This window comes from Mastigoproctus giganteus, chromosome 14 (genome assembly GCF_048544385.1).
Source record: "Mastigoproctus giganteus isolate SK-2022 chromosome 14, ASM4854438v1, whole genome shotgun sequence".
NCBI classification, from domain to species: Eukaryota; Metazoa; Arthropoda; class Arachnida; order Uropygi; family Thelyphonidae; genus Mastigoproctus; species Mastigoproctus giganteus.
Window position 1 is genome coordinate 115,347,861 of NC_143588.1, and position 27,325 is coordinate 115,375,185.

Below are 27,325 nucleotides of genomic sequence, written 5' to 3' on the forward strand. Positions count from 1 at the left end.
TTCCCCTTGTATATTTGCACTACTTCTATTGAAATGCAATTGAGATTCTTGCACTGCTTCTACTGAAATACAATTGAGCAGCAGCCTGGAAAGCAAGGCAATGAAGATTTCCAGGACTACTGGGAGTCAGAGTGGAACAAATATATACATGTGCTGTGTTAGGGTAACTAAGAGTACAAACAGGTGCATGTACACCAATGCTAGGAGTGTAGTTAATAAATTTGATGAGCTTGAAGTGCTAGTAAAGACATTAAAGGCAGATATTTCTAGGATATTAGAGACGTGGTGTCACACAGACATCACGTCTGTGTGATATAAGCAGTGCAGAATTGGAATTTGGGGAGTACAATGTGTACAGAAAAATTATTATTATCAGCCATATGGTGCAAGGAAACCTGAGGCTTATGCTGCACCAGCCAAAAAAAAAAAAAAAATTCCCGAGTTACCCTGAGAGAGAGAGAGGTAGAAGGGAATCATCAAGAAAGAGAAGAATGATGATATCCAGCTCAGGACCCTGGGTGTGCCAAGCCCATACTCACCAGATGTGAGCCCCTGGGGATAGACAGGACAGGAAGGCAGGAGGGGGTTATGCTGTTAGTTAAGAAACAAAATCTAAGGAAGTGCATCCAATTGATGTTGGTGGACAATGAAGCGTTGAGTCTGTTTTGTGTGACATAAGCACTGGGAAAGGAAAAATGAGAGTAGGTGTGTGTTATAGACCTAATGAATCTAATTAGCAATTGTGCAGAGAAATAGTGGGGCAGTAAAGGAAAATGTCGTATAATGGGGTATTTTAACTTTCCAGATATTGATTGGAACTTGTGGGTTGGTCACTCACACTCTAGCAAAACGTTTGTGCATTTATTGGATGATTGTTTTCTACAGCAACATGTTCGCGAGGCAACCAGAGGGAGTAATACTCTTAATCTGATTAATTAATGGTGATTATTCATGCATTAAGAATTTGCAGATAAAAGAACCACTGGGTAACCTGATCGTCTGCGCGGTAGCACAGTGGTATCGTCACCGTCCTCTCCACAGCGGGTGGAAAAGGCCCGGGTTCGAATCTCGTCGATGACGCGAGGAACTTTAATGGGCTTTTTTCAGTCCGTGGCTGAGATAGTAGGTCTCAGGCGTAGAAAGCAAGGTTTTTCCCCCAGAAACTGGGGTTTATCGTCCAGCAAACAGACAAATCGACCATAGAACACACGCAATTAACAGACATAAGGCACAGCAGATGAATTTAATTATTCGGGTGGCCTAAATATAATAGTTTCGTTTTTTGGGTGACAGTGATCACAATGTACTAATGTGGAAATTACTTAAAGATGTAACTACCATCAAAGCTTTTGCTTTCGTAAGGGTGACTACAGGGGTCTCAGACAGTTTTTAACTTCTGTGTAGTGGGATAAACTGATGATGTAACCAACGTTGAATTCTAAATGGGAAGCCTTCAGGTACTTAATTCTGCAGGCTACTAGGCTTTTCATTCAAACTAAGAAATACTGTTCAAGGTTTATGCCTAAATGGATGTCGGATGAATTAATGACTCTCATGACAGAAGAAAAATGTAGGTGATGCCTATAAAGTATCAGATGACACAGAAGCCTGTGGAAGATATAAACTAGTCTGTAATCAATTCACAAAGGAGGTTAGGAAAGCGAAGGCAAATTACGAGAAATCCTTGGCAGAGGATGCATAGAAAAACAGCAAAGAGTTCTTTATTTACATAAACTCTAGAAGGAAAGGGATGAATCAGATTGTACCACTTAACATAGATGTGTTGACTAATGATGATCATGCTAGGGTAGCTGATAAACTGAATGAGTATTTTGCATCTACATTCACACATGAAGAGTCATTCAATGATGGGAGTGCCAGAAGTTTATCAAACTCTAACAGGGAGCTAAGTGATTTTGTAATAACTGAGCAAAGCGGACGAGAAATTGTTGAAGTTAAACATAAAAAGAGCACCTGGGATGGAAGGATCTATCCAGTTAAATTAATGGAGGCAGCAAAGCAAGCAAGCAAACCCTTAGACACAATTATGAGAGCTTCCTTGGACTCAGGGGAGTTCCTCACGGACTAGAGGTGTGAAAATATATCGCCAATTCACAAAGGGTGCTCAAAAGGTGATAAGTAACTATAGACCTGTTAGTTTAACTTGTGTTCCGGGGAAAATAATGGAATCACTGGTAAAAGAAGCATTGCAGGATCATCTAGACAAGACTGCAGTAATAGTTAAGACCTGGCATGGGTTTGTTAAAGGGAGGTCTTGTTTGACCAATGTGATTGGATACTATGATGTGGTCAGAAAGGAACTGAATGCCAAAAATAATTTTGATATCATATACTTGGATTTCGGGAAAGCTTTTGATACTGTTACACAAGGAAGAATGCTGTACAAATTGGAGTGGTATGGCATTAAGGGAGTTGCTACAATGGATAAAGGGATGGTTGAGTGGGAGAAGCAGAGAGTGGTAACCAATGGATGCTACTCTTCGTGAACAAATGTTATTAGTGAAGTCCCCATTGTTGTTTTGTATATTTATCAATGATATTGATGAAGGTATATCAGGTTTAATGGCCAAGTTTGCTGATGATACAAAGGTTGGTAGGGTTGTTAACGACAGTAAAGACAGTATGCTACTCCAACTGGATCTAGTTAAGTTGGGTAAATGGGCTGAGAAGTGGCAACTGAAGTTTAACTTTGTCAAATTCAAAGTACCGCATATGGGTAGAAGTAACCCCGAGAGAAACGTACCAACTGTGTGGTACTACACCCAGGGAAGTGGAAAGTGAAAAAGACCTGGAGGTAATTGTGCAGTCAAAAATGAAGTTCGCTGAACAGTGCAGACAAGCTGGCAGGGCAGATCATGGAGTCTTGTCAATGATATATAGGAATTTTGCTAGCAGGGACAGGGAGGTGATAATCCCATTATACAAGGCAATGGTCAGGCCACACCTAGAGTACTATATACAGGTCTGGAGGCCTCATTTTAGGAAGGATGTAGAGTTGCTAGAACGAGTACAAAGAAGGGCAACAAGATTGGTGAAGGGGAACAAATGGGTGCTCTTATCAAGGAAGGCTTAAATTCTGCAAATTGCACTGAAGTGACTGCGAAGTGATCTGATTGAGGGTATAAGGCCTTGAATGGGTTGAGCAAGATGAATGGTGATGGGATTCTTCCTCTTGCTCAGGTTAAGAACCTGAGGTAGCACAGATTCAAACTGAGGAAAGACAGTTGTAGAATAAATGTGCGGATTTGCATTTAGCCAGCAGTAGTTGATTGGTGAAACAGACTTTTATCAGTCGTTGTGGAAGTTGGTAGCCTAAATAAATTTAAGGCTGAGCTGGACAGGCATTTAGAACGAATGGAGGAGGGGTGAAATGGGAGGGTTTTTTTTTTTTTTTTTGGTTGATGCTGCATAAGCTTTCTTTCTTGCGTCATATGCTTCTACTAATGATAATGCTAATGGCGTTAGTCCGTCCCGGGCAAGGGTAGCATGGTTTTTCTCCCAGAAAATCTGTGTTTTCGTCCAGCAAACACAAAATCGAACACAGAACACACGCAATTTACAGAAACTATACAATCTGTTATGATTTGATTAACCCCATTAAAAATATTGAATAAAAATAAATGAGAGGAAACCAATAATAATAGTTATCATATTTTTTTAGAATTTAAGGTTTGCGATGTGCCCTTTTCCTCAGAATGACACTGAGAGGCTTGTGTGAACATGTTTTTCCAGCGAAATCAAAGCATTTCGTGGTGTCTGTGAGACACCTGTTACTGGTGTCTCGCAGACACCACGTGATAATGAGTTTCCTATAAGAAAGGTAACTGTTTTTGCTCACCTGGCATGTGTTAAGTGGCAAACAAATATTTAATATCTCACATTAGTACATCGAAATGAAAACAGAAAATACTGTATAACCAGGTAGAAAATATTGATGGGCAAAGGTACACAGAAGGATTTGACTTTATTTCCAGATTCAATAAAAGAAAATTAAAAAGTGCCATTTGTCTGATACCATTCTAGCAGGAGAAAGTTAATAAGGTCTGTATGATTTTGGCTAAAATGTTACTGAAGAGCTTGTTTGGGAAGTTGGATTCCATCTTAAAATGTGCAGCTAGAATGTCAAGTCTACGGCTGTCGATCCGTGCTCTTGGTGTATTAGATGCATTACACATGACTGCCCCTCCGGGCCCACCTTTCGCCCGGAGGGGCAAAAGGTGCGCAGTCACACGGCGAGGAATTGCGTCCTTGCGTTTCACATGTACTTCCATCCATGCTTGTTGCACCGTTGTCCATAATTTCGTCGCTTTCCTGAGTGGAGGAGGATCCAAAGCTCGAACGTACCTTTCCACAGCATCCCAGAGATGCTCCGCAGGGTTCATGTCAGGTGAATGGGGAGGCCATTCCATGATGGTAAAATCTGCGGAATGCTCTTTGAACCATGTTCTTATCATCACGGCTTTGTAGAGAGGCGCATTTTCCTACTGAAAGATTCCATTGCCTTGTGGGTGCACGATGACCATGAAAGGATGCAGATGGTCTGCAAGGATGGATACGTAGCCTGGACCATTCACAGATGCATCTAGACGTACCGGAGGTCTCAACATGTGCCCATTGAACACACCCCAGACCTTTATAGACTGTCCACCGGCCTGAACCCACGACGGGTGCAGTTTGCGGTTTTCACCGAACACGCACTCTCCCGTCCGCTAGAAATAACTGGAACGGGACTTATTGGACCAGGAGATCCGTCTCCAATCAGCGAAGATCCAGTGCCGATGTTCTTTCACCCAGTTGAGGCGTAGAGTCCTGAGTTGTGATGTTAGCAATGGGACTCTGGTGGATCGGCTTCTCCCATAACCTACTGAGGCTAATGATCGCCTGATGGACTGGGTGGAGACGTTTCTGGCACCTCCCCTGTTGAAGTTGGCGGTGATTTGTGCCACTGTCGCTCTCCGTTTTGCCGAAACAATGCGAGACAGAGGTCGACGGCCACGTTCATCCACCACCTTTCTCCGCTCAGAGCTGTCCATGATGAGATGTTATTCCGGATGGCGTATGCGAACGGGGATAGTGCAATTTCTGTACCACTTCTCTGGTAAGGGGGCCCATGCGTCGGGCACCTACTATGATCCTTCTTTCAAAGTCGGCTAACTCACGAAGTTTATCCGTACTGACATCGAATTACCGACTACGTGAACGAAGTATATACCTGCGAAGCGGCGAGTTCGTCCACTAGTGACAGCGTCACGTTGTGTAGGAACCAAGTATCCCATGAATTCTGTCCTTTCAGTGTAATAAGCTGCACAGATCCTTGGACATAAGAAGACCACCGCAAATTAAAATCTCTGGGCAGACATTGCAACTCAAAACAGAACTAAAATATCTAGGAGTAACCTTCGACTCCCGATTAACATTCTTACCTCATCTTAATTACCTCTTCAATAAAATACGTCGTTATACTGCCATGATCGTAAGAATTAGCAGAGCAGACTGGGGTTTGAAGAGGAGGCCTCTCATGCTACTTTATAAAACCATCTTCTTACCAGCTGTGTGCTATGGTGCAGCCATATGGTTCCCTCGTGCCATCATTGCACGTAATAAAGCAAAGCTACATACAATTCAACGCAATATCCTACTCACTGTGACTAGAGCATGCCGCACAGTCAGTAATCCTGCCCTGCAGGTCTTAGCAGGCACTCTTCCTCTGGACCTGGAGGTTATTCGTCGCGGCCTTGCATACCGCATAAAGAGAGGAATTCCCACCACCATTCTGGATATAACACTCGATCTAGCTAACGATCCAAAAAACGAAATGAAACAGATTTACTTTAAGCTCTTCCAGCATTGGCAAAGATCTTGGGAGCAAACAACCAAAGGTGAAACAACTAAAAGATTTCTTCCACAAGTTATGATAACTGCACCAAAACCTCCTCCGTGGTACTTACCAGGCCTTCACGTCTCCTTCTTCCTCACTGGTCATGGATCGTTTCGGGCCAAGCTGCATGCCCTGGGTCTCACCGATTCTCCTCTCTGCACATGCGGTGACAATGAAGACTGGATTCACCTCATGTATAATTGCCCTCTTTATGATTTACCCAGAAGTCTCCTAATCACCAAAACTGGAAATATACCCAGTGGGCAGGAACACCTCTACATAATTGACGAAACCAACTACAAAGCCTTCACTACTTTTGCCCAGACTGTATTTGAAATGCGTCAAATTCACCTACAGCAAACTGTTCAACGCACCCCCATCTTATAATGAACCCAAAACTCAATTCACAGAACATATCCTGAATGGAATCAAAGAAAACACAAATAGAATATTGATCTTTGTCATGACCTAACAGGAATCTCTCGACGTTCATAAAGGTAGCTATCTGACAAACCCACGAACCCAAAAAGGACTTTTCCACAATAGCCACAAGAACTCCAAGCAATCCTTGAGCTTCATGAATCCATGTGCCTCCTCTCATCCCCTAAGAGAAGATTATCCAAGTCCCAGTGTGGGACACTGCTCATTGCCTACAAGTCACCCTTGGATGAAGAAGATTAAATTGCTTGACACTGGACCCCTTGCCCATTGTGGGACCCACTCACTTGCTGGCACCGCTTCTCTTCAAGGTGTATGACGATATCTGATTTTCTTACTTGTGCAGAAACTCATATAAATACTCCTCTGGGAGTGGGACTGGCATTTGACTTATCAAATGCAGGATCATGCTATTAGGCAATCTGACTTTGTGGGTCAATTGACCTCACAACCTTTTCTCTTCTTCCTGAGGTAGGGTGGCAGAAGGGGGGAGCCCACCCTACCTCACCCTCTCTCTTCTGCTTACCTTCTTTCTTCTCCTCAATCTCTCACCCCTTCTCCTATTTCAAAAAAAAAAATATTTTTTTTTATTTATTTATTAATTTTTTATTTTTATTTATTTATTTTTTTTATTATTATTTTTTATTTTATTTTATTATTTTTTTATTTTTTTTATTATTAATTTTTTTATTAATTATTTTATTTTTTTTTATTTTTATTATTATTATTATTATTTTTATTTTTTTATTTTTTTTTTATTTATTTTATATTATTTATTATTTATTTTTATTTATTTATTTATTTATTATTTTTTTTTATTTATTTTTTTATTTTATTTTATTATTATTATTATTTTTTATTTTTTTTTATTATTATTATTATTTTTTTTTTTTTCGGCCCTCCCTGGGAAGCTCAGGCTAACCCCAGGGTCGGCCAGCCAGAGTTCTCTTTCCACATACCTGGTCCGGCTCCCAGTGCCAGTGACGGTAACTAGCAGTCTGTGGTGTTCCACAGACCCTAGGCTAAGCGGCCAGATGAACAACATAACCCGCACTAAGCAAACATGAACATACACTAACATATGATATCTGGCCTTGACAGTACTGTACTGTCTTACTTCACAAGAGATTCAAATGCGGAGTTGTGCGAAAGCACCGGTGCCGCTTGTCAAAAAACACTATGTCACTATTGTTTTCTTTAGTAAGAAAGCAGTGCGCATAATTCTATATATATTCTTTCATTTTTCAAATAAAAAATTGTAATATTGAATATGATATTTAGGTGTGTTAGTATATATGCATAAAAAGTCTTCACTTTGGCCATTGTCTGTCTGTCCATTTGAATATAACAACTCCATTTCCATTGAACGGATTTTCGTGAAATTTTGTTGGGTCTTCTGAAAAAAATTGTTGAATCATACCAAATTTCATTAAAATTGCTCAGAGAAATTCGACAATTATTATATCTATTTATTTTCCTTCCTTATGAGATAACTCCTAGAAGATGAATTTTCATGAAATTTTATGTTTACAGTTTTAGAAATATTTGTAGAGTTATCCCAAATTTAATAGAAATCTACCAGTTATTATTTCTTTATCTATCTTTCTGCGTGTAATAACCCCACCCCTGATGAATGGATTTTCATTCATGAAATTTTACATATTCTTGGTTAGAATAATTTGTCAAACATTCCCAAATTTCATTCGCGTATTGATTGTCTACTTGGTGGTATGTTTTGGTACTTTGTTCAAAATCTATGCTTCACCTAAACATCTCATTTGGTTTTGGTGAACCATGATACACACTATGGCTTCTTTTGAGGCTCTATTGTGTGTTGTTGTTGTTATGGGAGTCTAATGGCACATAAGTTTATTGTGTGCTTTGTGGATTTGGAGTTACTCAGTTATCTGAAGTCACCTAGAACAGATAAAATGAATCTTTTGTACAACTATTGTAGTTGCCTGATTATGGGATAGAGGACTGGAGAAGTTAAAGTGTTATTTTAGGGATTCACTGTGTATAATCAAAGAATACAGTAAGCTCAATTTGACATTGCAAATTATAACAAAAATAAAAGATGAAAAAAACCACACCAGATGAAAAAGGAATTTTATTCACAATTCAAAGAATGATTTGAATCCATAGATTCTTAGGTGTCTACAATTTTGTATTTAAGATTCAAACGATTCATTTTAGAAACGTTCTAGCTTGTGGTAATACAGTTCATTATTGTGAATCAAAAGCAGCTGGTAATTCATCAGATTCCACTGGAACAGAATCAGTTAGTGTTAGAATTGCAAAATAAAACAAAAGGTGTATCTAGAAAATGGCTGAAAAGTAGACAAATGAAAATGATTATTTTCAAAGTGACCTTTTAAAAATTTGCGCAATAAACATTGCACATAATATTTTTATAAAATCTTAAAACATTTGACATGTTTATGAATTGATATTGAATTTTTGATTTATTTTGTTTGTTTTATTTAAAATTTCGTTTTTTCTGATAAATAATATACATTCACTTGAAACATAACTAATTATTTTTTGGTTTTAATTTACATTACAAAAAATTAACATTATGTTCGGCATAAAGGTTACGCAAAAAATGCTAGATGGTATATTTAAATCAAATGTCTAATATAAAAGAATTCAGCCCATCCCATTAAATCACAGATAATTCGTAATATGGTGCTTGGTTGAAGATCGCTGACCTGTGCCCTCGTGGGTACCGCAGTTGGTAGGATCGCTGTCCTCCCCACACCAGATGGAAAAGACCTGAATTGGAGTCCTTACTTCATCCGTTGATGAAGTGAGATATTTTTATGGGCCTTTTTCACAACGTGGCTGAGGTTGTCGGTCTCAGGCGAGGGTAGCAGGGTCTTTCCTCCCAGCAAATCGGATTTTTCGTCCAGCAAACAGAAAATTGAGCACAGAACACATGCAATTTACAGACAACGTACATGGAACAACATGGTCTTAGTCGCTGATACTCCTAAAAACCCTCTACAACAACAACAACAACATTACAAATGTACAAAGTACTTCTAATGGTAGAACTACCTTTTGTCCAGATCATTAAGTGTAGTGTTTAAAACACGCTTTAAGTATTGTTTCACGGGCTATTCTGCTATACTACTGGGCAGTTGATTTTCTGTCCCTAAACAGAGGGAAACGGAATTTAGCGTAGCTACCTTGCTACCCAAGAAGGAATCCTAGCTGCTTTAAATCCCCATAGACTTCCTATTTGTAGCTAGGAGTTTGCAGCCAATTTGTTAACAAGGGGCTCAATCCAGAAGGATTCAACTAAGGGTCATCCCAAGTTAAAACAGTATGCTAAACTTGATCGAATTACTTTTTTTTTTAAACAAGAGGCTCGGAAAATTCACAAACTTTAAGGAGTCGTTCGAGTTCCTTAGAACACCCTCCAGCACAACCCTGTTTGTAGCTGTCATAGTTCAGTTCTAGTAATTGTCCATTTTAGTGTTTCTTCATAAACACTGACTGATCTAAACGAATCTATAAAAATTTATTCGTTAAATATAAAATTCCATTGTTGGATATTTTTCATCCATTCATTGGTCAACCATTTTTGGTCACTCATTGTGGTGGGGCGGGGTGTCATCTTCGATGCTCTTTCTCCTTTGATTTTGGCTGCTCACTTTTATACCACGGCATACAAATCAATAGATTAATATTTAACGATTTGAACTTTATAATTTAGACAATATATATTGCTTTCAAAAATAGTAAGAGGGTGAACTGCACAGATGTTGCAAGATTTTGGTACAAAGTACCCAATAAATAAGACACGTAATTCATTTATTAAACAGCAATTGTTAACTTTGAAAGTTCATTTTGAATATGATTGCGACCTTCAGTTTCTAATAGTTCAACTATTTTATCATAATATTTCCTAGACAAACGGTTTAAAATTATTTTAAGAAGCCAGTTAAACAAAAAGCTCACACCTGTTGCTTTAGTAATTTTCAAACCAGAGAAATATGTAACTTTAAAGGCCTCAAGTTGAGGATTAGTTCCCTTGGAATTAAAAACTATAAGGGCACGAACTGATATTTGATTTATCTTCCCTTCTATCCTCCCCCTGATGCGAATAATTTTCTTGGCTGTATATCGAGCACTGGCCCTAAGGTTTGTTACCGTCAAAGTGATTAACATCTTCACGTTCCCAACATCATCAGCATGCAAAGTACAATCACCATCTCGATGAATGTTGGACAAACCCCACACTTTTATATCCCATAATTCTACTCTCCTCTCTTTAAAGCCTTCTATTAGCACTGGCTCAATCTTCGACATCACTTGTTGGTCTTCTTTAAGATTTTTTATCACTTGATCGATGTAGTTATTGGCGTTCCCAACATCTGTAGATAAAAGAAGCAAAAGAACTTAGGAAAAATGTATAACAGTATATATAGTAGTGCTCAAAATAATAGAGCACCTACTACCTTTTCAGCTTTACATCATAAAACATATTGACTATGAATTTATCAAGTTATTATGTATTTAAATACATATGTAATTGATTAATTATTTATAATATTAATACTCTTGTTCATGCAGTTGAAAATTAACATAAGTTCCAAACATAACATTTTATTGTGATCAAAAGTTATTAAAATATTTGAATACAATGTCGGTAAGCAACAATTTAAGAGTAAAATATTGTAAGAACAACAAGTCTGTGAACCCAACATTTACACCCTCGTGGGCAACACAGTTAATAGGATTGCTGTCCTCCCCACACGGGGTGGAAAAGACCTGAGTTCGAAACCCATCGATGATGGGAGGAATTTAAGGGTCTTTTTCATAATGGCTGAGTTAGTCGAGCTCAGGAGAGGGGAGCCTGGTTTTTCGTCCAACAAACAGAAAATCGACCTCAAAACACAAGCAATTTACAGAAAATATGCACGGAGTAACAAGACCTTAGATGCCGATGCTCCTCAAACTCAACAACCAACTTTAACTCCAGCGTTGGGTAAATTTACAGCCAGACCATAAGAAAAGAGCTAAAATTGACTGGTATCTATTCAGACATAGAAAATATGTGTTACAACTGCAATGCAAGATATTGGGGTCGTGACTTAAACACATCGAATAAATACACTAAATGCTGTCATGATGGAATGGCTTCACTCGACCTGACTGTCTGAGACACTTACTCTATTACGAGAGCTGGTTATAGGGGATACACGTGACGAAAATAATGGCGTTCGCATCAATGGGCGCAGAGATTAAATCATCTCCTGGAAATGGTCCATACTGTTTTAGAATACAACCATGGCCGAAGCAATGCAACAATTGTACGAGATGCTGAGACAAGTTAACTCATTTGCTGAGTCATATGAACAAATGCATCAAATAACCTAGGCCAATCCAAAATGAATGTGCACATGGCATTTATAGAAGACCCGGACTTAGATAGGAGACGATATAATGCACCTACATCCAAAACGAAGGTTTTTGCAACATTTGTTGGAGAGCCACCTGCAAGTAGAGACATGTGCATATATCCCACAGGTGACTGCTGTAGAATTTTATCACCGGTAAACAAGAATGGTGAAGACTGAAAGATCTGGATTAAATTATTTACGCCATAATCAGAAAAATGGCGTATGTTATGCAGGGTACAATTAGTTGTTTAGATAAACGTTGATATTAATGGCTCCCAATCATGCGCTAATAAGAGTAACTCAATTATGTCTATAGAATTCTGCGGGCCTCTTTTTATGTCATGCAGGGTGAAAAACTCGTAATGACTCTCAGGAATAAACATTACATTGTTCACTTGAGATCAACTAACTGCAGCTTCCAAATAAAAGGACTTTTAGAAGTTCTTCCAGTTGTGGACGGGAATCGAGGCAAGACAAATCCTGGATCGTGGAAAGTCTTATCTAGATTCCGACCCTTGAATAGGTTCATAAATATCATTTGCAATGAGAATTACTGTGGGTGGATGGGGTTGTCAAACTTCATATTGTTATTGGAACGTTGTTGATGGATTTTAGGCGCATCAACGACTAGGGTCATACATTGCGCCGTATACATTGTCTGTAAAATGCCTGTGTTCTGTAGTCGGTGCTCTGTTTGCTGGAAGAAAATCCAGAAGAATACGTGAGAAAAAAGTCATTCTACCCGCGCCTGAGACTAATTCAGCCACAATGCGACAATGATCCAAAAACATTCGTCAAGTCATCGACGGGATTCGAACTCAGGTCTTTTTCACTCAACTGAGGAGGACGGCGATTCTACCAATTGTACTACCCACGAGGGTGTTATTGCAGAGAGTCAACTACTGATTCAACAAAACGAAGAGAAGAAAGATTATCATTCTGCGTGGTTAAATATTTTTGAAAAGGACAATGGGTAAGAGAAAAGAAATGGTTATAGGGCCCATCACTGGAGGAGGGGGGGGAGAAGGAAACTGCAATACACCCGGTTCCGAACTGAAAAGGGCCCTAAATCCCAATAAAGAGATATTCCACCAATCCAGATAAAGAACTCCTCGCTGCCTGTTTTCCCAAACATTAATTTTTTCACCCAAGCCTCTTGAACCTGCCCTGAATGATTACATTAATTAAATAATTAACTTTGGCAGGATTGAGTTTAAATTATTGCTTAATTTTGATTTAAATGAATATTTTTTTATTAAATTTAATTCAAATTGAATTTCGTTCATAGTTTTATAATGATTTGCCATTTCACAATGTCAGCATTGCCAGCTCTCGCGCATCTATTAAAAAGGTACGCATGCGTGCAATTCAGCTATAATATTTAACTTTCAAATTTATTGCTTCATAACGTTATAAGAGAGAGGGGAATGCTATCAAACAATACATTTTTAGCTAATTAAAAATTTACACTTTAAAATATATTACTCAGATTCTCAAATTTATTCTCAAATTTTCAGATAACCTAATCTTTTATAAACAGATTCTAGTTAAAGGGGAAAAAGTTCAGATTATAATAATAATGGTTAACAACAAGGGTTAAACACTATTCGTATCTAAATGATAATAATAAATAGTGGTCAATTTAAGCAACTTACCTATTTTACCATAACAAGAAGTAAAAAGGAGCACGCAAAGAAAAATTGGCTTCATTTCTTATATCACTGCTTCGATCTGTCTCTAAAAGAAAAAAAAAAAAAAGAGTAGGAGTTATTAAAAAAAATTCTGAATTACCATGAGAGAGAGAAACAAGAGGTAGAAGTACAATCACTAAGAAAGAGAAGAATGATGATATCCAGTTCAGGCCCCTGGGTGTGCCAAGCCCATACTCACAAGATGTGAGCCCCTGGACTTATCCTGGAATGAGGATTACACTTTTTATAAAATTATCAATCATTATCAGAACAACTGCATCATCAGTGTATTTCTGTATATTCAGGGGTGCAGTTCAGTAACCGTTTCTAGTCATTCTGAAAGTGAGATATTCAATAATTCCTCCAAATGTCAAAAATGTTGGCTAAAGTACTCATTAGATAGGAAAGAATATATAATATAACAATCTCAAATTATGGTAATTTTTAAATTGATTTAAAAATTAAATTCAAAGATTAAGGTCTCCTGGGCCAATCACTGGTTAGTTTAGCCTGAGAGACAAACCCCCAGGTGCTCACATCTGGTGAGTATGGGCTTGCCACACCCAGGGTCTTGAGCTGGATATCATCATTCTCTTTTTTGGTGATTACTTTCTACTTCTCTCTCTCTCTCTCTCTCTCTCTCTCTCTCTCTCTCTCTCTCTCAGGGTAATAGGGAATTTTTTTTTTTTTTTTTTTTTTGGCTGGTGCAGCATAAGCCTCAGGCTTTCTTGCACCATATGGCTTATAATAATAATAATAATAATAATAATAATCGTTATAGGGTTTTAAGTAGAGGATAAATTATTAGTTGTTATTATCATTGTTGTTGTTTGGGTTGTCATTATTGCAACACCAGGGTACCCCCACCCACCGAAGAGAGGCCAACAGTTTTGAAACGGTGCCATCTGGGTGGTGGTATCCACCGAGAATAAGTAACAGTAGGCTTCTCCATTGGCGAAGTGTTACTTATTCGAGGTAGTACAATATCATGGCAACTCGTTGTGAAGGTATTCATAATATGAGATATAATCAAAATGATGCCAATTTAACTTAACTACTTTGGTAGGCTGCGTTAATTGACGCTTTTGCACTTATCCATAGGTTAGTTATTGTTATATTATTTCTCCCTGATGGGGAGTTCCACTCCACTGACTGGTACTGGTACCAACTGCACAGGATGGTTGTTATGTCTGGTGTTATTGTTGGTCGAAGAACTCTAACTATCCTACAGGTGTTTAGGATTGAGACTTTCTGGAATTCCTTGTAAGTGTTCTGTGGGGAAACCTATTGTTTCTAGGTTGTTATGTAGGGTCTTTGGCACCATACCGGTGGTTGACACGATTATCGGGATGGTCGTTACTTATTGACACATCTCTTTGAACCCCTATCTTAGGTCCGTTTACTTCCTGATCTTTTTTTCGTAGGTGTTCTGGAGGTTGCCAGTGTTGGGCACAGCTATGTCAATCAGATAGGTACCCTTTTCCTTCTTGTCGACAAGGGTTATTTCCGATCTGTTGTGCTGGATTGTCTTGACCATTATTATGGCAGGGTACCAGTACATCTTCTGGGTTTGAGGTCTCTACTACTTGTAATATGGTACACTTTCTTTGATAAACTGGTATTTTCTCGCTAGTTTCTGATGTATTATCCTGGTTACCTGTCTACGAGTGTACTCAGTCTGAGTGATCACCTTGCATCCTACGGTGATGTGTTGGGTCGTTTCTGAAGTTGGGTGGCATCGTCGACATGTGTCATCTGACACTCTTGGCGATGTATTTTCTATAGTATCTGGTGTTGATTACTCGGTCTTGAATGGCTAGCACGAATCCTACAGCCTCGGGGAAGACCGTCCCGCTCGCGAGCCATGCATTGGAAGCCATTTCATCTATGTGGCCTTGATGGATATCAGTGTAGTGTCTACCATGGAGTGTCTTCTTTGCTAATTTCGTTTGTTCCATCTGGACGGCAGGGGACCCTTCGCTTAGGTTAAGTGAAGTGACCGCTTGTCTATCTTCCTTATCGCATGGTAGAGTGCTGCTGTGCTTTTTTGGAAGTAAGGTGAGTTATTTTTATCTTTTGTTGTTCGATGAGGTCTATCAGGCACCTTCCTCCTTCTTTCCGATCTACTGTCAGTCTCTCCACTGCTGATTTCGGGTGATGTTGGCGGCTCTTGGTCATCATTGTCCTTGTCTTTCTTATGTTATCCTCCAGCTCGGTGTTAGTGCAATATGTGATCCCGGAGGAGTATGTTAGCACTATAAATGCCAAGCTAAAAAATATGAGAATTGTAGACGATCCAAATTGTGGATGCGGAGAGTTAGACACTTGGCAACACATAATGTATGAATGTGAATACTATGAGGATCTCCGAAGCATCCTGATACCCAAGACTACATACCTTCCCCGTAACCGGGAACACCTTTTACTGGACCCGGAAGAATAATACAAAGCGTTCAGTAAGTTCGCGCAGGATCTTTTCGCAAGGAGGACAATTATTGCACTGCATAACAACGCAGGAGATTAACAAAGCAGACCACAGACCCGTACCAAACGACACCTAAACTTGACGCTACTAAATAGAGAAAGCAAAAGAGGATGCCTATGGCGACACGAGACTGATGATGGATATGTCCCAAATGAGCCTCATCTGTGATGGAGCAGAACTGACTACCCACAATGCGCCAAATAGTAGAACAAGATTCCCCACCAAAACTGAAACTAGCAAATGGAAGAATTAGAAATACAACTGAAGTATGAAAAATACCAACTAATGGAATTACCTTCTAATCCCCGAGTCGGTTTTTTTTTTTTTTTTTTTTTATGAAAAATCCAAAAAAAGAGAGGTATTAGGACCTAGAGTACTTATTACCGTGCTTGGGTTGAGGTTGAGAAGACGAAAGAAGATATTTGTTGACATTGGACTTGAATTTCTGTAGATTGTAATTTTCAGGAAATACGTATGAAGGAAGGTTGTTCCAGAAAACGGCAGTTGAATGAATAAACGAGGAAGATGAAAAGTTGGTTCTGAGAGTTTGGAGTTGGACAGTAAATGGATGTTGGCTACACGTGTTCGGACTGTTTTGAAAGAGAGAGAGCGGGAATTATAGAAGCCAATTCAGAAGAACAGTGCCCATGGAAGTATCTGTAGAAAAGCCATGCAGCAGAAACAGAACGTCTATGAGACAGAAAGTGGAGAGACTCTGTTAGAGAGGAGTCATTATTATTATTACCTGTATGGTGCAAGGAAACCTGAAGCTTATGCGGCACCAGCCAAAAAATAAAAGAAAATCCCGAGTTACCCTGAGAGAGAGAGAGAGAGAGAGAGAGAGAGAGAGAGAGAGAGAGAGAGAGAGAGAGAGAGAGAGAGAGAGAGAAGGAATCAACAAGAAAGAGAAGAATGATGATATTCAGCTCAGGACCCTGGGTGGCCAAGCCATACATCACCAGATGTGAGCCCCTGCCCTATTCTGAATGGAAACTGGAATAGAAGTCTGAGAGAGGTTTTGTGGGGCACCGCCCCAGATGTGGGAACAATATACCATGGTAGGGTGGATATGCCATTTGTACAGAATAACAACTGTTTGGAAGAAAAGTAACACCGGAACAAAAGAGTAAACCAAGTTTTTTAGATGCAGAGGAAGCAATATTTGTAATGTGTTTGTGCCAAGAGAGATTAGAAGTCAGGGTAATCCCCAAAAGAGATATATCATTTTGCCTAGAAATCGGAGTGTCACTACAGATAAGCATAGGAGCAGAAGAATCCTTTTTTGCGAGGTATAAGACAAGACAGAAGTTTAGAAGGGTTGAAATCAACTAGGTTGTCTTTGATCTTAGTTGATCCGCATTTAAGGAATTGGTAGCAGATTTTCGAGAATTTGAAGCTGATTGAGCAGGGCAAGGTTTGTCAAAATGGAAAGTGGAATGCATTGTGCTATCATCGGTAAAACTATGAATAGGATTTTCAGTCAACGGAAGAATGTCAGTAATATACAAGAGAAAAAGAATAGGGGGAAAGAACCAAACCTTGGGGGACACCAGCATTAGTGGAGAAGTTAGAAGACAGAGAGCCATCTACCATCACCCTCAGTGAGCAATCAGAAAGAAAACTGGATACCCAATTACAAAAAACAGTTGGCAAACCATAAGATGGAATCTTGTTTAGACCTTTGTGCCAAACACGATCGAAAGCCTTTGAGATGTCAAGATAACTGCTTGTATTTCACCGAACGTTTCCATTGAATTTTTGCTGTTAAGAACCACTTCCTGAATCTGACTTTCTGCCATTTGGCGATCTAAACCGGGTGTCCTAATTTGGTTTCTTTAAATCCCCATCCCCTGGTGGGGTAAGTGAACGGTTCGCGTCTTCTCCCCTCCCCTCTCCTTCCCTTCCCCCTCGTCTCCTGGTGGGGGCCTGTCCCCACTGATCTTCATGAGGACGCCTTTCCTATTGTCCTCTTATCTCTATCTGTTAGTCTGCGCGGTAGCACAGTGGTATTGTCACCGTCCTCCCCACACTGGGTGGAAAAGGCCCGGGCTGGAATCCCGTCGATGACGCGAGGAGCTTTAATGGGCTTTTTTCACTCCGTGGCTGAGTTAGTCGGTCTCAGGCGTAGATAGAAAGGTTTCTCCACCAGAAACTGGGGTTTTTCGTCCAGCAAACAGACAAATCGACCATAGAACGCGCGCAATTAACAGACATAAAACACAGCATGGCAGATGAATTTAAGAATTTAATTATTCGGGTGACCAATAATTAAATATTTAATAGTTATCTCTATCTGTTCCCCCAGTCTTCAGTCTCTTCCCCCTACTCAAACTCAACCTACCAAGTATGTCCATAAAGTAACTTAACTGAACTACCGCAAAATTTAACCCCTCTCACTTAAACCTATAATCCCATTTCGGCTGTAAATGCACCGCAATTCTCCCACCCCCTTTTTTTTCCCTGTAGGTCTTTGCCACTGAAATCTTCAGAAATTAGGTGGCAGGGTCTGTCAGAGTACTTAAAAACCAACTGGGTACCTGACCTGCCTCCTCGTGGGAAAGTGTGGGCAACGGTGAGTCCCATTAGGGGCACAACGGCTAAATGGTCAGAAGAACAACAGAACATTACACTACTTGACATTCCACACACTTTTAAATCTTTGATCTCCACAGAGTACTGCCATGCACAAACAGAGTACACAACGCGGAGATGTGGCAAACCCCAGGTGCCATCAGACAGCTAACACACTTTACACAGCACTGTTCCTTGTCTTTCTTATGATATCCTACAGCTCGATGTTAGTCCAATCTGTGATCTCAGAGGAGTATGTTAGCACTAGGACTGCATAGGTGTTTATTGCTTTATTGTTATTATTATTATTACTATTATTAGCAGTAGTGACACACGCTGCCCTACCATTAATATCTGCCATCCTTCCATGGTAGGGAGGAAACAGGTCCTATGCATGCAACACCTGGGGCGGATGGAATCTATCCAATTATATTAAAGGAGGCAGCAAATAAAGTAAGCAAACCTTTAGTTATGATTATAAGAGCTTCCTTGGACACAGGAGAGGTCTCCATGGACTGGAGATGAGCAGATATGACCCCAATCCACAAAGGAGGATCGAAGGGGGACAGGTAATTACAGACCTGTTAGTTTAACTTCGGTTCCAGGGAAATTAATGGTGGCACTGGTTAAAGAGGCACTGCAGGATCATCTAGACAAGATTTCAGTTATAGCTTGGACACAGCATGGGTTTGTTAAGGGAAAGTCTTGCTTGACCAATTTGATTGAATACTATGATGTAGTCACAAAGGAACTTGATGCAAAGAATAATTTTGATATCATATATTGGATCTTAGACAGGCTTTTGATACTGTTGCACATGGAAGACTGCTGCACAAATTGATGCAATGTGGCATTGGAGGCAAATTGCTGCTATGGATAAAGGGTGGTTGAGAGGGAGAGGACAGAGAGTGGTAATCAATAGACACTGCTCTTTGTGGTCTAATGTTATTAGTGGAGTCCCTCAGGGTTCAGTGTTGGGTCCATTGTTGTTTTCTGTATTCATTAATGATATTGATGATGGTATATCAAGCTTAATGTCCAAGTTTGCAGCCGATACGAAGGTCGGTAGAGTTGTTAATGACAGTATGCTGCTGCGACAGGATCTAGAAAAGTTGAACAGATGGGGTGAGGGGTAGCAATTGAAGTTTAACATTGACAAATGTAAAGTACTGCGTATGGGGAGCAGTAACCCTAGAGTAATGTATCAATGTTTAATGTGTAGTACTACATTGACAGTGGTAGAGAGCGAAAAGGATATTGGGGTAATTGTGCAGGCAGATATGAAGTTCTCTGAGCAGTGCAGACGAGCTGCAAGAGTAGCTCATGGTGTCTTGTCAATGATATACAGAAATTTTTCTAGCAGGGATAAGGAGGTGATTATTCCCTTGTATAAGGCAATGGTTAGGCCACATCTTGAGTACTGTATACAGGTCTGGAGGCCTCATTTCAAGAAGGATGTAGAGCTGCTGGAACGAGTACAGAGAACGGCAACAAGATTAGTGAATGGAACAAAGGGGTGCTCTTACGAAGATAGGCTTAAGTTTTACAAATTATGGTTTCTGGAGACTAGGCACCAGTGAGGTGATCTGATAGAGGTGTATAAAGCCTTGAATGGTTTGAGCATGCTCAATGCTGATGGGATTCTGCCTCTTGTTCAGAATAATCACCTGAGAGGGCATAAATTCAAATTGAGGAAAGACAGTTGTAGGATAGATATGCAGAAGTTTGCCTTTAGCCAGCGTGTGGTTGATTGCTGGAACAAACTTCCATTTATTGTTGTAGAAGTTGTCAGTTTAAACAGATCCAAGGCAGCACTAGACAAACATTTGGGTCGAGTGGATGGGTGAAATGAGAAGGGTGTGTGTGTGTGTGTGTTTTTTTTTTTTTGTGGCTGATGCTATATAAGCTTGCTTTCTTGCATCATGTGCCCTTGCTAATGCTAACACGTAACAGAACCTGCTATAAATATGCACACTGGGCTCCGAACAGACAATTGGAAAAGTGGGCAAGCAAGATGACACGTTCAACAGAATTGATCACCTCAAAAAATGCTATACTCCGATTAACATGGCGTAAGGAACGCGAATTGTGGACTGTAGACCATTGGAAACAGTCCTATGGACAGACGAGTCGAGGTTCGGCCTTTACCAGTGTAATGGCCGTTCCAGGGTGTGCGAATGCAAGGGGAACAGTTCGTTCCTGATGGTATCCTCCCAACAGTGAAGTGTGGTGGAGGCAGTGCCATAGTATGGGGTTCCTTTCATGGTTTGGCTTGGGCCCATTAGTCGTTATCGACAACACCATGAATGCTGTGGCAATACCAGGATATCATGGATATCATGGATACAACGCGCCATACCATACTACTCGGGTGTAGCACAGTGGGTTGATGACATGGGTGTGTAAAAGTTTGATTAACCAGTCCAGAGCATTGATCTGAACTCTATCGAGCATCTTTGGGATGTATTGGATCGTCGGGTACGTGCACCTGAAGATCGCCGAAAGAACAAGGCTGAACTGGTGGCTGCATTAAGGCCGAGTCGAGGAACATATCACCTGACATTTATAAAATGCTGGTTGAGAATATGTCGCGAAGATTGACGGCCGCCTTAAAAGCAAACGGTTTCAGCATAAAATATTAAATGATACAATAAACGCTCTTTTTTTGTCTAAATGCAGGTGTCCGGATATTCAAAATTAATTTTCTATTTATACTCCGGGACGACCAAACGGTCAGAGGAGTTCACCAGATAGACAGAATACAAGAAACAACAACGTAATTAGCAGTCACGGGCTTGAACCCCGGGCACTCAAGGCACGTGTACTTATGCACTGGCTCGCCTGACCACTCGGCTACGGCGGCCGATTATTAATGGTAGGGCAGTGTATATATGATGCAAGAAAGCAAGCTTATAACTTCAGTGGTTCCCAAACTACTGCGATCTACGGACCCCTTAAAAAATGAAAAAAGGTTCGTGGACCCCCTATATATATATATATTTTATTTATTTTTTTTCTGTGCGTGTATATGTACGAACACTGGGTTTATGAAAAGAAAATTCAACGTTTTAGATTTAAAACAACTCAACTTTATTCTTAATTTTACATAAATATATAATAATTACTGTATCATCAATTTGCTATACATAGAACGAATAATTTGACAAGTTCCAGAGGGTCGTTTTGCGGATCCCCTGGAAGTGATGTACGGACGCCAGTTTGGGAACTGTTGTTATGAAGCATCAGCCCCCCACAAAAAAAGAACTTCCTGCATCACCTTCAATAAGTTGTCGAGTTTTTCCTTGAATTTATTCAAATTACCCGCTTCTACAACACCAGATGGAAGTACGATGTATTTTTTACTTAAATGTTGTTTATTTTGAAATAAAATAGCAATAATCAGTAAAATGGTAAATAATCAAAATACTTATGATATGCAATAGCAACATCAATGTAAACACCACAAAATTAGCACATTATAATAAAATAAAAATAAATTTTCTGTTTATACTCCGGGACGACCAAACGGTCAGAGGAGTTCACAAGATAGACAGAATACAAGAAACAGCACCGTATTCAGTAGTCACGGGCTTGAACCCCGGTCACTCAAGGCACGTGTACTTATGCACCCGCGCGCCTAACCACTAGGCTACGGCGGCCTCTTCATGTTGTTGTTTTAGGAACATCAGCAACTATTACTCCATATTATTACTCCTTGTATTACTTAGCATTAGCATTAGTAGAGGCATATGATGCAAGAAAGCAAGCTTATTCAGCATCAGCCAAAAAAAAAAAAAAAAAACCCTCTCCCATTTCACCCCTCCGTTCGTTCGAAATACCTGTCCAGTTGAGCTTTAAATTTGTTTAGGCTATCAACTTCAACAACAAGTGATGGAAATCGGTTCCACCAACCAACCACCCGCTGGCCAAAGGCAAATTTCCGCACATCTATCCGACATCCGTCCTTCCTCAATTTGAATTTATGCCCTCTGAGGTGATTATTCTGAGAAAGATGAAGAATCCCATTGGCATTGAGCATGCTCAAACCATTCAAAGCCTTATACACCTCTATCAGATCACCTCGCCGGTGCCTAGTCTCCAGACTCTGTAATTTGCAAAACTTAAGCCTTTCTTCGTAAGAGCAACCCTTTGTTCCATTTACTAATCTTGTTGCCCTTCTCTGTACCCGTTCCAGCAGCTCTACATCCTTCTTGAAATGAGGCCTCCAGACCTGTATACAGCACTCAAGATGTGGCCTAACCATTGCCTTATACAAGGGAATAATCACCTCCTTATCCCTGCTAGAAAAATTCCTGTATATCATTGACAAGACTCCATGAGCTACTCTTGCAGCTCGTCTGCACTACTCAGAGAACTTCACATCTGCCTGCACAATTACCCCCAGGTCCTTTTCATTCTCCACCACTGTCAGTGTAGTACCGCAGAGTTGATACATTGCTCTGGGGTTACTGTTACCCATATGTAGTACTTTACATTTGTCAATGTTAAACTTCATTTTCCACCTCTCAGCCCATCTGTTCAACCTTTCCAGATCCTGCTGCAGCAGCATAGCGTCAGTAGTGTCCTTAACGACCCTGCCAACCTTTGTATCATCTGCAAACTTAGACATTAAACTTGATATCCCATCATCAATATCATTCATAAACACCGAAAACAACAATGGACCCAACACTTGGCCATATTACTCCTTGTATGCTGTCTTCTGTAAATTGCGTGTGTTTTGTAGTCGAATTTCGGTTTGCTGGATTAAAAACCCGAGTTTCTGGGAAAAAAAACTTCGCCTGAGACCCACTAGCTCAGTCACGTTGTGAAAATGGGCCCATAAAAATTGCACACGCCATCGACGGGAGTGGAGCTCATGCCTTTTCCACCCGATGTGTGGGTTGGACGGCGACTCTATCAATTGTGCTACCGATGAGGGCTCTAATTCAGAGAGCTGTTCGGCTTTTTATACTGCAACTATGCGACATAATTCATTACTGATGGGGACACTCATTGATCACTGAATTGATAATTCAGTGATCAATGAGTGTCTGTCTATAAATTGTATGTGTTTTCTGGTTGATTTTCCAGTTTTGTTGGATGTAAGACCTGGGTTTCTGGAGAGAAAAAATTTGCTGCCTATGCTTGAGGCCGACTAACTGAACCGTGGATGAAAAAGTCTATAAAGGGACCTCGCGTCATTGACGACATTCCAAACCGACTGTCATTTCCACCCAGTGTGGGAGAACGTCGATTATAACCACCGTGCTCGCACAGACCAACTTCAGTAAAGCTTTTGATATGATTTCCCATGAAAGGCTCTTATATAAACTGGAACAGATTGCAATTAATGGCAAGATCCTTCGTTGGATCTAGGGCTGGCTAAAAGATAGTTGTTGTTGTTTTGGTTTTTAGGAGCATTAGCAACTAAGGCCATATTGCTCCAGAATATGCGGTGGTCATTCCTTGACATTTCCGCATCTTCCGTATTTGGTGGTGACGGGCTCGAACCCCGGTCTAATCAAGAAACATGTGATACGCACTACTGCTCCTTCCCACCTGGCTGCGGAGGCGCCCTCTAAAAGATAGAAGACAGAGGATAGTCATAAATACATTTACCTCAGGGTGGACCAATATAGTAAGTAGAGTCCATCAATAATCAAGGTTGGGGCTGCTTTTGTTTCTTATTTACCTTAATGATATTGAAGAGGGAATGTAAGGAAGTTGTCAAAGTTCGTTGATGATTTAAAGGTAAGAACGTGATTAACGTCCAGAACTAGGTCATTCTGCTTCAAAATTACCAAGATCGGTTTCAATAATGGTTTGAAAAAAAGCAACTAAAGTTTAATGTTTCCAAAAGTAAAGTTTTGTACCTAGTGCAAAAGTTGGCCATACTCCAATATACGGTGCCCCCTTGTAATTGGCTGTCAGAATGGGGGAAGCAGTGACTGACAGGTTTTGATTCCGCCTACTGACTGCGTCCCCTCTTCGTTTCACGTGGATGGCACGTGACACGACGTCACTGGAGCGCTAAATGCGAAATTCGTTGCGTGTTCTTTCTTTTGAATGTTGGTTTTTAGTGCGTACGGTGCTGAGCTGTTACTTCTCTGGTTATTGCCTCGTGGTTTTCATTTTGTCGTTATCCCGTTCCATCCTGCTGGTAAACTGTTTCTTTGTTTTTTGCTGCTGTGAGGTGAGTTTAGTTTGTCTTGTATTTCTGTGTTATTTTCACGTATTATTAACGTAGTAGTGTGTCCATTGCGTTTTTTTAAAAAAAAAAGAAAAAATTGTATGTTGCCATTTTGTGCTTATGCAAAGAGCAATTTTATTGTTCGTTGCACGTGTTAATTGACTTTCGTTTCTGTTTAGCCAGAAAAGGTTATGTTTTCATGCGACTTCGGGAAGGATTCAAGCAAAAACCAGTCGTTGGACGAAAAAAAAAAATGTATATTGGGAATTACGTTTTTAATTGTCTTTCGTTTGTGTTTAATTAAAAATGATAGGTTACCTTTTTGCGGGACTTCGCGAGTTATTTGTCGAAAATTGGTCGTTTGCTGCGTCTCATTGTATTTTTTTCGTTTTGAAGAACGTTTTTCAATTGGAAATTACGTTTTTAATTGTCTTTCGTTTGTGTTTAATTAAAAATGGTAGGTTACCTTTTTGCGGGACTTCGCCAGTTATTTGTCTAAAATTGGTCGTTTGCTGCGTCCCATTATTTTTTTTTCGTTTTGAAGAACGAAATTAGTGTTTAATTTGCAATTATTTTGGCTGCTGCTCCGAAAAAATTGCTGTTGCCGATAATTTTGTTATTTTTCGGTTCCGCCGTACTGTTATGTCGCGTGACATTCGCCACGTGCAGTTGTCGAGAAGAAGAGGGGGAACGCAGTGAGTGGGCGGAGTTACGAACCGTACGTCACTGCTTTCCCCCTCTTCTCGACGTAATTGTCAAAGGGGCACCGTGTTCTGGAGTATTACCCAAAAGTTACTTACAAGGAGTTACTTACAAGCTAGGGGAGCGTGGAATTTACAATGGCCCAGGGCGGCAAACACTAAGGGTTTCTGATTCAGTCAGGCATAGAATTTTCCATGCAATATAAACAGGTAGTTAGGAAGGCAAGTGGTGTCTTGCCTATGATATGCAGGACTTTCGCAAATATGGAAGAGAATGTCATTGTCCCTTTGTATAAGAGGAGAACCCATTTAGAAAATTGTGTTCGGGTTAAAACGACATACTTGAAGACAGGCATATAACTTCTAGAAAGAGTCCAGAGATGGTAATTAAGATATTGAGGACTACTAATCAATGTAGAACTGCTAATTCATGTAGAATTAGCTAGAAAGTGTGGTGTACAAAACTTGGCAACTAAGCATCTTAGGAAAGACCTGATAGAGGTATATAAGGTCGAAGGGAATCTGTAAAATGAACAAGGTACATTTTCACTGGTAAAAGGGAGCAGAACCAGGGACACAAATACAAAATTTGGGAAGTAACAGAAGGTTGGATCTCATGAAGTTTATCTTTGGGCAGCGTGTCGTAGATCATTGAAATTAATTGCCTGCAACAGTGGCCAATGTGCGTAGTCTGATAAGTTCAAAGAGGAACTGAACAAGCATATTTGGCAAACAGAAAGGTATGGATGATTTTTTTTTGGCAGATGCACAAAAAGTTCACTTGCTTGTATCATCTAACCGTTATAATGCTGATAACATTAATAATTCTAATCTTATGATGCTATAATATTATGATGCAGTTCTACATGCTGAACCAGTGGAGCACTTCAAGGTGTAATAAGAAATACTGTTTGTAACAAAATATGACATTTTGTAATCCATGTCCCGTAATTTTTGAAACGAGTTATTAAAGATGGTGTCATATTCTAAATAATTTTAAAATTATCTGAAACAAATCGATTGGCACGAACTGTACTTTGTTCTGTACAGAGAGATATATCCTCACTTCTGTAATTCGGCAGTAAACGTTTCCAACACGTATTTCTGGTAAGAAACTTTACCGAAAAGATTTTTCATTCAAGAAAGCGATTATAACGATTTTTTACATTTTAACACTAGAGGGCACAGTCATAAAAAAAAAAAAAATACCCAAAACAGTAAGCAGAAAAGGTAATTCGAGGTATATTTTGTAACAAATTGTTTACTAATATAATTACTGCACAGTATCATATTTATTACTTATTTTACTTAATTAATATAGTTTTTCTGATATTTAAAATATGAAAGAAGCAAAGAAATATGCTTACGAGAATAGTGTTCCTATGATCTCTTCTCCTGAGATGCATTCTGTCAAATATACATTTATATATTCATGCAACATTTTATACGTAAGACGTTACTTTTACCGCGTAAACTTTGCGCTTGAATGTCGACATCTTTCCTGGCTAACGTTGCTTGGTTTTGCTTTCACCCCCCACCCCCCAAAAGTTAACAACCACCGGTTACTTTTAATCACACGCACATGCTTGGAATAGCACTGGGTTTCTCCAATTTGCGTTTTCAATGCCAACTATGTTCTATAGTGAAACCTTATACAGGAAAGACTCAGAGGGGAAAGGGGAGGGGACTATTGACTGTTTCAATGCCAACTATAATCTATTGATGAAACCTTAGACAGGAAAGAGGGGGAGGAGCTACCGACTGTAAAGAGATCCGTCAAGTATTATTTGTACAGCCCTAAAAAAGAGCCGTTCATTTTATAGTTTCATTTCAATGTTGCAAGTTGGTGAAACATGATAAAGACAATATTTTCGCAACTTATGATTACCGTGATTATTTTTACACACCCTTGCAACTGTTAACCTGCTCCTATTTC

The 27,325-nt window shown here is 39.8% G+C and overlaps 1 protein-coding gene across 1 annotated transcript; it reads right to left on the reverse strand.

Annotated features, from left to right (window-relative positions):
- Positions 1–10,159: 10,159 nt before the first annotated feature.
- Positions 10,160–27,024, reverse strand: LOC150075600 (uncharacterized). Its single transcript, XM_090388575.1, has 3 exons — positions 26,757–27,024; positions 13,404–13,485; positions 10,160–10,719 (listed from the first exon to the last, which is right to left on the reverse strand). Exons 2-3 carry the CDS (start codon positions 13,456–13,458, stop codon positions 10,160–10,162), a joined length of 615 nt encoding a protein of 204 aa, XP_090244701.1. The 5' UTR covers positions 13,459–13,485; positions 26,757–27,024.
- Between the last annotated feature and the right edge of the window lie 301 nt (positions 27,025–27,325).

Excerpts from the sequence above, each read along its gene's own strand:
- LOC150075600 (XM_090388575.1), bottom strand. The coding sequence starts at position 13,458 with ATGAAGCCAATTTTTCTTTGCGTGCTCCTTTTTACTTCTTGTTATGGT. Across the intron at positions 10,720-13,403 it reads TTCTTGTTATGGTAAAATAG|ATGTTGGGAACGCCAATAAC; the intron begins GTAAGTTGCTTA and ends TTTTATCTACAG.